This window comes from Penaeus japonicus, unplaced genomic scaffold, assembly GCF_977035675.1.
Source record: "Penaeus japonicus unplaced genomic scaffold, GWHDUDI00000001_assembly GWHDUDI00000004, whole genome shotgun sequence".
Classification (NCBI taxonomy): Eukaryota; Metazoa; Arthropoda; class Malacostraca; order Decapoda; family Penaeidae; genus Penaeus; species Penaeus japonicus.
In genome coordinates this window covers 20,497,265-20,507,264 of record NW_028234406.1, presented here as the reverse complement: position 1 = coordinate 20,507,264, position 10,000 = coordinate 20,497,265, and the positions used below count along the sequence as shown (strand labels likewise).

The window sequence follows — 10,000 nt, the reverse complement described above, 5'->3', positions numbered from 1 at the left end:
GCTGTGTCACTATACATAGTATTTCCAAAATATTTTGCAGATCAAAAAAGCTCTCTGAATATATGATATACAAGATACTGAATGAAAGGTACATATCATATACAAACAAACTGAATAAAAATGTAAATATTCCAGTAACCTGTACTTCAAAGTCCATTATTTCTTTTGTTATAAAATTCTTTATGCCAAAACAAAACATTCCACAAAAAACATGAAATTATCAACTGAATATCCAAAGTCTAAAACATGCATAATAATATTGAGCATAACTGATTCTCACAACAAATTTGTATGGCTTTAACGATAGCTATAGTTTTTTTCTGTGCATTACTTCAGTCATACAGTTCTTGCAATAAATGTTAAGCCATACTCATTTTGCTAAGAAAAGGATTAGGTAATGAAGTGTCTCTATTTATATAACATAAGTGAATTTGAATCAGATATTTCCTTGCCATATGTGCCTTATTTGTGTCCTTTATATTCACATCAAAACAACCAATATAATAATAACTATTACCAACATTAACTTATTTCTCAATGTTGACACTGGTATTCTATTCATAATATAAATATTTTTGCACTTCTGTACACTTTTAGTCATACTTTCATAAGAGGATAAGAATTTAATAAGCATATGGAGACCTGATTGATATTTTAATGCTCCTCAGTAGATAATAATCATTTATATTTCCAGCCACAATATACATCTGATCACTGCCTAGATGTGCCACTTACTTGAGTGTTTGGCTTAACTGTAAAGCTATGAAGAGAAACTGCTTACCTTAATGATAACTCTATTTGGTGTACTCAAGTCTTTGGGTATCACAATTCAATTATTCTCAAGCTACAAAACTTAAATGCAACAACTGCTTTCAGTTCCCTCAGATGAAAGATAAAACTGTGGCAGTATATACAAATATTATTTCCAAGATGCTATTCCCTGAGGTGTAAATTTCAAAACAAGCCAGAGAAATTTACTCTCATTACAAAGTTGAGATATAAATTGAAGAATTTCAAACCACATCTAGGCATAATAATTCTTTCATTGAATTTACAACAATCAGACCAACATGCAATTTTCAAGTATTACACCAATAGTTTGTAATACGCATCTAGATTAGCTTTTTATAACTTGCTTAAATATTCATTTCCTCTCTTTGTATTCTGCTTTGCTTAGTATGTCAGATATTAACTTCATCAAAACGTTAATAATACAAAATTGATCTCACATATATTCACCACTGAGATGACCTGAAACACAATATTGCTGGTCACAGATTTTTGGGTAGAGCTCTCAACATTAATCTATGTGGATTTTATGCTATCCAATATATTACAAATGTTTCCACTTACACCTAATAAACTCATCAACCAATTTCACACTAATCTATACACTGGTGGTCTCGGTAGCAAAATCTATGGTGCCTACATAACATCTCTGGCTATTTACAAATTCTCATGATTCTTATAACAGCGCAATAACCAATATAAAATAAAAATCTACCTCCTATGACTATTGAAAAGTACATGTACAGGCAAAAATGGAGATTGAACTAATGTCGCTCTTCTCCGTTTCCTGAAACAACACCAGTGAAAAGTACAAATTTCAAATCAGTAACACACATCAAAAGGGAGAGGAAAAAACACTCAAGTGCTAAAATTGACATTAGGGTATGACATTCTCCTTAAACATCCAAAACATAACAGGGGTAGGGAGAGAGGAAGAACTGATACAGAAGGGGAAGAGGAGTAGGGAGAAAAAAATAAATGATAATAATCATAAAAAATAAATAATTACATAGACAATTTTAACTGCTGATGTGAGTCAGTACTATATTCTCACAATAGCACTAACCCTAAGCACCCAACAATCCTACTGAGACACAACATTAGTCCAGCTCCTCAGCGGCCAGTGGTTGTCGTGAGGTCGAAGGACCACTGGAGATTCCTTCCTCATCTGAGTCATCATCACCAAGCCCTCCACCAAGCAGACCCTGGATCAAGTTACCTGAGGCAAAAAAATAAAACAAAAAATATTATTTTGCAACAATTGAAGCAGATCAAAGATTCAAAATAGTTCTGTTTAATCAATCTTTTTTTAGATATAGATAGCTGTACAAAAGCTTAAATACACTCATTCTTTAACCCATTCACGACAGGACATATTTTCACATACTCCCACTTACGCCGGGAAAATAACAAGCGTGCGACGCTTCGTGGAAGCAATCTCTTAGTGGGGCATCATGTTTTAACCCTTTCTTTTTTTTTCTTTTTTTTTTTTTACCAAAACAAAAAGAAGAACAATATGAATAATCCTACACGTACATCTGAGTGTGTACGAGTAACTTGTGACGTGACATGACATGATATCATTGGTAATCAACAAATTGAAAGTAGTATTGTATTAGCAATTTTTTTACTTTATTTTATTTCTTGGCCAAACACTTTTGATTTTACAATAGTTTTTCGACTCGGATATTTTTATTCAACCGAACAAGAAGCAGAAATTACCATGAGGTCATCAATATTACACAGTTTTCTGTGACGTCATTTTTTTAAATGTTATATCTCATTTTATGACACTCAAACACCTAAAGTAACATAGTCTAAGAAATTATGTAAAATGTTTATATTTGAAAACAATCTAGCGATCTATTGCTGACATTTCAGCATGTGACAATTGCCCCTCGCGGAAATCTGTGAGAAAATGCACGTCTCAGGATGTCACTCTGGTCCGGGGACACACCAGTGTGACGTCCCCGAGGCAATATTACTTAGGCATGGCGTACAGATTTGCCATTTCTCGCCAGGCCGGTCGGGATTGGGTTAATATTATTATCATTGTTATCATAATCATAAAGTTAATAATAATAATAATAATAATAACAATAATAATAAAAATAATAATAAAAAAAGGAATGCAGTAAACAGGTGCAGTCAGATAGGCCTAGTACTTTACTGCTTAGTGACTAAGCACTTGTAGAGCTATCTAGATATAAAAGACAAAACCCTTAATCTGCTCTGGCTGCAGCTGACAGCTGCATGCCTGATTACTTGGCATGCCAGCCATAATGAATCCCACACTTGACCTTGACAGTTTTATGGGTTTTATCTGAAAGTGAGGGAACACCACAGCTTTTCTCCATCTCTCTCAATCATTTATACTCTGAGAGCTCTTTTTATGTTAGTTGTACATGGGTGGATGCCCTTGGTGGATTTATTTCCTGCAGGTGCTTGGAAAGTGGTTCTTTTGAACTAAACTAATTTTGGTAAATATTCGGAAAATTATAGTATTCATAATGATAATTAACCCTTTCCCGACGGGGCACTCGCTACGCGAAGTCCCCTATGCCGGGCGATTGCAATATTGCGTTGTAATCGTCACAATCGCATGACGCCCCGACGTCGGGAGTTTGGCTGTGTCACACGAGTGTGACGCACCGTAATCATAGGGTTAACATCATAATTTACCAAATTGAGATATTATTCCTGTGTGCATGTATGTACATATATGTGTGTGTGTGTGTGTGTGTGTGTGTGTGTGTGTGTGTGTGTGTGTGTGTGTGTGTGTGTGTGTGTGTGTGTGTGTGTGTGTGTGTGTGTGTGTGTACGAGTGTGCGCATGTGTGTGCATGTGTGTCATTTGTGCAAGTGTGTGGAATTGATAGGCATGTACAGCATGTTGTGTGTGTCATTAACTATTCATTGTGAATGCTACTTGTGATGCAGGGTGAACACATACTTTACAGTTTCAACATTATCATGACACAAAACAAATATTTTCTCACAAAAATATCCTAGAACACTTACCAAATATGCCCCCAGGCCCTTGCTGGGGACGAGGAGCAGGGAGATTGAAAAATAGCTGTCCAATTCTGTCTAAATATTCTCTATAGGAAGGATCTCTCTTTAAACTTGGTTGATATTGCTCACACAAAACTGTGAATCTAGTTACTTGTCCACTGAAACAAGAAATAAGAAACATTAAATTCTTCAGCTGTAGAAATCCCTTTTTACCTGCAAAGACAAACACACCATTTCAAGTAAGACTTTGAGGCTTCACTAATCTAAAAAGTAATATAATCCATTAACCCATTGCGGACGGGGATAGATTCGCTTGCCCAGTCTCCAGGATGGGTTTTATTTTAGAGCGAGGCAGCTTGAAGCATCATGATCTGAATCTTCCCACTCTCTTTCAGTCACTCAGTATAAAACTAGAGCCATATTTGTGTTTTATTGTGTTTAGAGACTTATATATGCCATATGACAGGCTCTATTAGTGCTGCAGTTGACTAAAATTGTAGTATATGATCCATATCAACTAATTATTTTCCTTATACTAAGTATGATAGAAGTATTGCTGTCTTATGGGAGGACAAAAAGCAACTTTATTTTTTAGTATTTTTGTGCTGTCATGAACGAATACAAAACATAACCACCTACAATGAAGATAACATGAAGAGGTAGGGAAGAGGAAGGAAACCTGTGCTTATGACTGTGAGTGACACAGTAAAAGGCATCCCTATTAGCACAAGAGAACATTTTAGACACTGGGTATGATATGAGTCAACTTCCTCTTCTCGTTCTGCCTGCAGATTCTTCATCTGCTGTACTTTAGGGCAAGAGGTCTTCAATTTGCTGTGTGCCATCACTCTCTAAAGATTGTGCTTGCTAGAGACCGTAGATGGGTGCCATTCAAGGCTCTCTCTCTTACTATTGCTAGAAGAATGTGGTGCCATCTAGGTTTTGGAAGTTAGGTTTGCTCAATATTACGGCAATTATAATAATTATGACAGCAATTGCCATCATCACTCACTCCTTTCTCATAGCACAATAAAATAGCACAATGATCCAAAATCCATGAACGTCATGTACGTCATGACGCCCATCGTCAGACCAAAGCTCCTGTGTTATGTATGTCATGACACCCATCCACAATGGGTTAATAACCCATTTAGAAAGCAACTCCTATATACAAGATCTCATGGCATCTTAACCCATTTGCACCGGTTGACTTGTTATCAGTGGTTCAGTGGTTTTTGGGTCAGACGCCGGAGACAAGATATTTAGTCAAGGACGGCGCACCGGGTGAGCGGGCGTACAGCGCTTGCTTGCAGCTAGTGCGCCCGAGAATCCCAAGGCATTAGGCTTATGTGTTCAAATACCCTGCCATTCCGACCATTTAGAGCCGAAATAGCCTTAGCGTGAATGGGTTAAACAATGCCCATCAAGAGAGAGAGAGAGAGAGAGAGAGAGAGAGAGAGAGAGAGAGAGAGAGAGAGAGAGAGAGAGAGAGAGAGAGAGAGAGAGAGAGAGAGAGAGAGAGAGAGAGAGAGAGAGAGAGAGAGAGAGAGAGAGAGAGAGAGAGAGAGAGAGAGAGAGAGAGAGAGAGAGAGAGAGAGAGAAGAACAGTAGGAGGAGCAAACACTAACTCTGTGGAATGAGTTTAAGGAAATATGTGGCATCCTATCATATATATGCAGGGCCCTCTGAATTTCTTGTTTCCCCTACATGAGCAAAAATGAAACACTCATCTTCATTTACTTTGCCTATTCTACTGTATATAGTTTACCAATGAACTTGATAAAGGACAAACCTCGATACATTCATTAAAAAAAAAAAAAAAAGTAATTATGACTGCAATTGTCATTGTTACTTACTCCTTACTCATAGCACAATAAAATAGCAAAGTAATCCAAAATCCCCAAATGTCATGTATGTTGTGACGCCTGTCATCAGGTCAAAGCTCCTGTGTTATGACACCCATCCACAATGGGTTAACATAATAATAATAATTATTATAATAATGGCAACAACAATAATAATGATAATGTAATAATCCTATCATGTATTGGGTAACAAGTAAAGTAGTGAATACACTAAGTAGTATGTAGAAGATGTAAGTTGTAAGCAAAACCAATTCACAATAATAGACAATATACTTTAAGAATACACATTGAGGAAATCACTTATTGTATAAGGTAGCCTTCCCTGATATTGTTGTAAGATAATAATGATGTATGTGTATATCAACCAATACAGTAAATCTATTTCATAAGGCCAATATAAAAACAAAAATTTCAGCAAACAACCATGTCAAATACATGTTTGAGTATCAGTTAAATTTAACCTGCAGCAGAATAATAATTAAAAAAGGGTTAAAAGATGTTATAAAGATAAAAAATGAATGACAATTTTACCTCTCAATAGCAGACAGGAGAAGCCAAAGGAAATTGAGTAGAGGAAGAAGGAATGGAGGTCCTCTCTGCTTTGTGATATTAGGGTGCTTCTTTGTGTAATTTTCAAAAACTTCTGATGCAGCAACTTTCTTCTGAAGACACAAGTACCTGCAAATGAAATATCAAGTTAAATTAGTGAAATGCTGAGCACTTGTATGTTTATAAAACAAGGAGATGAAGAAGCAACAGTGAGAAGAGAGAAGGATGGGCAGGGGGAAAAGAAATGGAACATCATTAATTAATTAAATTTCTAATACTAGATTATGAAAAAAAGCAAATCAATAAATAAATTAAAAAAAAAAAATATTGATATTGTTATAACAAATTCAACTCTATGTCTAGGGATCAACCCCAAAATTTTTGACAATCTGTTATTCATTTAGAAGCAAATAATGGATCTAAGCATATATTTTGACATGTAATGTATTTGTTACTAATATATTTACATGCTGCAGAAGTACTGTCAAATTACTGCCAGTTCACATGATGATGGCATGTTAATGTTAACGACTTCTGTTCATATATATGTCTTTGCACTGCTTTTCATGTGCATAATCATCTCATAATTTATATACTTAAGATTTCTGGTCAATGTAGTAGGTCTTTTGAGACTGAAAGTTGGATATAATTCTTATCTGGTGAACTCATTTCAAATATTGAAACAGAAGTCTAAGTCATCAAGGGAATTATTATCTTATGGGTGAATATTAGTAAAATTTAAAATCCAGCAGAGCACTCCTTGCTTGGTAGTTACACCACTGCTATCAAAAGAAATCAGTACAAGGTATCTTCCATTTAACACATTTGCACCGGGTGATGTGATATTACATTATGGGTATATTTTGCTCCCACCGGATGATGTCCTATTATATTATGATCTCTCCCTGAAAACGTGGGTTTTACATCATTACACATGTAAATAATAGCAGGAGTTCTATTTGTAAGACACATTTTACTCATTTCTGAAATTAATGTACAAATACAAACGCTCCTCTTTTCATCCCACTGAACCAGGCCAATAAAAATCACTCAAAAAGGCGCAGCATGGCATTGTGCTGAGAGAGATCTCATGCTTAGTCACTGCATGCACTTGTTATCTAGCAATTTTATGCAAATATAAGCCCAAGCAAGAATGGGTAAAGAATGGGCTTTTTTAACCAATAAAGATCATAATTCCCCAACAGGTCTTTGCCTCCTAGTTAGAGCTCAATTCTAAATGGATTTGATAAAGATAGGAGAAACAGAATATGAGCAAAAAGAGAGAAGAAGAAAACGAAGCTCAACACTTTTTTTACATAGTACATTCATACTTACTGAAGAACAGCCTGAGTTAGGAACAGATCAACTTCTGATGGGTAGCCACGGAGTAAGTGTAGTTCTACCAGCATGTCTGCACATCCTCCACCATCTTCTGACCTTAAGTAGTGATATCTTGCTGAGCCGTAATTCTTTTCTGTGAAATGGAGGAATGTTCCATTTCATAACATCTGACAATTTAGCATACAGCATGTACGTATGCAAAAAGGCACAACACTCACAAATAGTGTATCAATTAACTCAGGACCTTCAGTATATGGTCTTTGGAAAGTGTTCAGCCAGTTCTGCTTGTCTAACATTTCAAGAAAAGAAAGACCTATATATACCTTTCCACAATGTCTGTGCTAGCAGCTGGTGTAACCTTGGATGCCCAAGCTTGTGTGATTCATCGCAGGACCACTTGACTGACCGCACCAAGTACTGATGGCGCTCTGGAGTACCATTACTTAGAAGGCTGAATAAACTGTAGGGGTAATAGTCGAGTTACAAAATGGAACACCTTCAGGAAGTTAACCAATAAAAGTAAATGGTAAATCTATTTGGTTTCTGAAATTTAACTTCTGGAAATGCTGTCATAATAGCAATGTTATTTCTTTAAAAGTTGTACAAAAAAAGAGTCACTAACCTTGCTATTCTGGCTATGTGCTCTTCTGTTGGTTTTGTCTTGGATTTCTCCAACACATCTAACATCAGTAAAGCTAAATCTGCACCACTTGTTTGCTGTAATAAATTTTTTATGAATAGTTAATCAAAATTCTTCTCCTTGACATAGATTGTCTAGAGAGCCTTCAACTTCTATTTACTGCTAATAATGATTGGATAAAATGTATATACCAGCATACAAAAGCTTCTTTACAAAAAAAAAATCTATATTAACCACTAGTCTCATTTACCATGATAGTGGCTCAACCTGTCAAAAGCTGATGGGCATTTTTCTAGTGACTTTTTCCTTACAAGTGAACCGTAGGTAGTATCTACTAACATAACACTGTTTGGCACATTTCCTCGAGCCTCACCCATCACATAATCCTTATACCCCTTTCTCTTTATAGGCCCTCCTCTACCTGTGCAAACTATATAATTATGTTCCTTGCTTCTTTCTTCTTGTGAGTGTAGAATAATAATTTTGGTATTGTATGGCATATTTTATGTACCACAACTTTTCGTTTTTGACACTCCACTGTGTGATATGCATTTAACATACGAGTGACAAACATTTCTGATATGAAAAATTGAGCTCTTGAAAAAACAAAGTACAAAGTCTTCCTTGATGAAACTTGAGAAATCAGGCATTATTATTGGCTTGTAGAACAGACAAGCAGGAGATTTGCAGTTCATTTCTTAATCATTACTTTTTGTAATCCCTACAGGATAAGAAAATTTAAGGCCTAATAAGTGCATAGGCAAATAAATAAAAGAGGTTCTAGAATTTTAGGGGTCAAGGTACTAGGTTTCATTTAAACATAAAAATTTCCATTACCTGATCATGCTTCAAAAGCAGAGAGGCTCCATCGTACAAGAGATCCAAAACTTCATTATATTTCTGTTGACCACAATATCTGTAATGCAATGATATTCCTATCAGTACACATCAGAGAGCAAAATTTGATGTTAATATATCAAAAGCAGAGAGGCTCCATCGTACAAGAGATCCAAAACTTCATTATATTTCTGTTGACCACAATATCTGTAATGCAATGATATTCCTATCAGTACACAAGAGAACAAAAAATTATGTTAAAATATTAACCCACTGCAGATGGGAACAGATCTGGTTGCCCAGTCTCCAGGATGGTTTTTATTTCAGAAAAAGGCAGCTTCATGTGGCATAAATTGACTCTTCCCACTCACTCATGGCAAAACTAGAGCCATTTTTGTGTTTTATTCTATTGTGTGTTGTGTGATAGGCTCTATCAATGTTGCAGTTGACTAAAATTGTAGTATAGGGTCCATATTAGCTCATAATTTTATTTATATTCAGTGTGATCGAACAAGTATTATTGCTTTATGGGAAGACAAAAAGCAACTTATTCTTTTGGCATTTGTGTACTATCAAGAACGAATACAAAGGATATACTCATCCACAATGAAGATAACATAAACAAGTAGGAAAGAGGAAGGAAACCTGTGCTTATGACTGTGAGTGCCACAGTAAGAGCTATCACTACTGGCACAGGGACACATTTTAGAAATTCTGCCTGCACTTCCTTCATCAGTGGTACTTTAGAGCAAGAGATCAGTAACTTGCTCTGTGCCATCACTCTCTAAAGATAGTGCTTGCTATAGACCGTGGATGGGTGCCATTCAAGGCCCTCTTTCCTGCTGGTGCTAGAAGAAAGTGGTGCCATCTAGGTTTTGGGTGTTGGGTAAAAGCAATTTTGTTTAATATCATGGCAAATATAGCAATTATGATTGCAATTGTCATCGTCATGTACTCAATACTCA

At 35.9% G+C, this 10,000-nt stretch overlaps 1 protein-coding gene across 1 annotated transcript in view; it reads right to left on the bottom strand.

The window, feature by feature from the left end:
* Window positions 1–637: 637 nt before the first annotated feature.
* LOC122255773 (Golgi to ER traffic protein 4 homolog) overlaps window positions 638–10,000 on the bottom strand; it is a 16,507-nt gene continuing 7,144 nt past the window's right edge. Inside the window, exons 2-8 of the mRNA XM_043020055.2 lie at window positions 9,036–9,114; window positions 8,181–8,275; window positions 7,882–8,018; window positions 7,553–7,691; window positions 6,200–6,346; window positions 3,810–3,961; window positions 638–2,008 (exon numbers count right to left, since the gene is read on the bottom strand). Coding sequence (XP_042875989.1) covers window positions 1,890–2,008; window positions 3,810–3,961; window positions 6,200–6,346; window positions 7,553–7,691; window positions 7,882–8,018; window positions 8,181–8,275; window positions 9,036–9,114 — 868 coding nt within the window. The 3' untranslated portion in view covers window positions 638–1,889. The remainder of the gene's footprint in view (window positions 2,009–3,809; window positions 3,962–6,199; window positions 6,347–7,552; window positions 7,692–7,881; window positions 8,019–8,180; window positions 8,276–9,035; window positions 9,115–10,000) is intronic.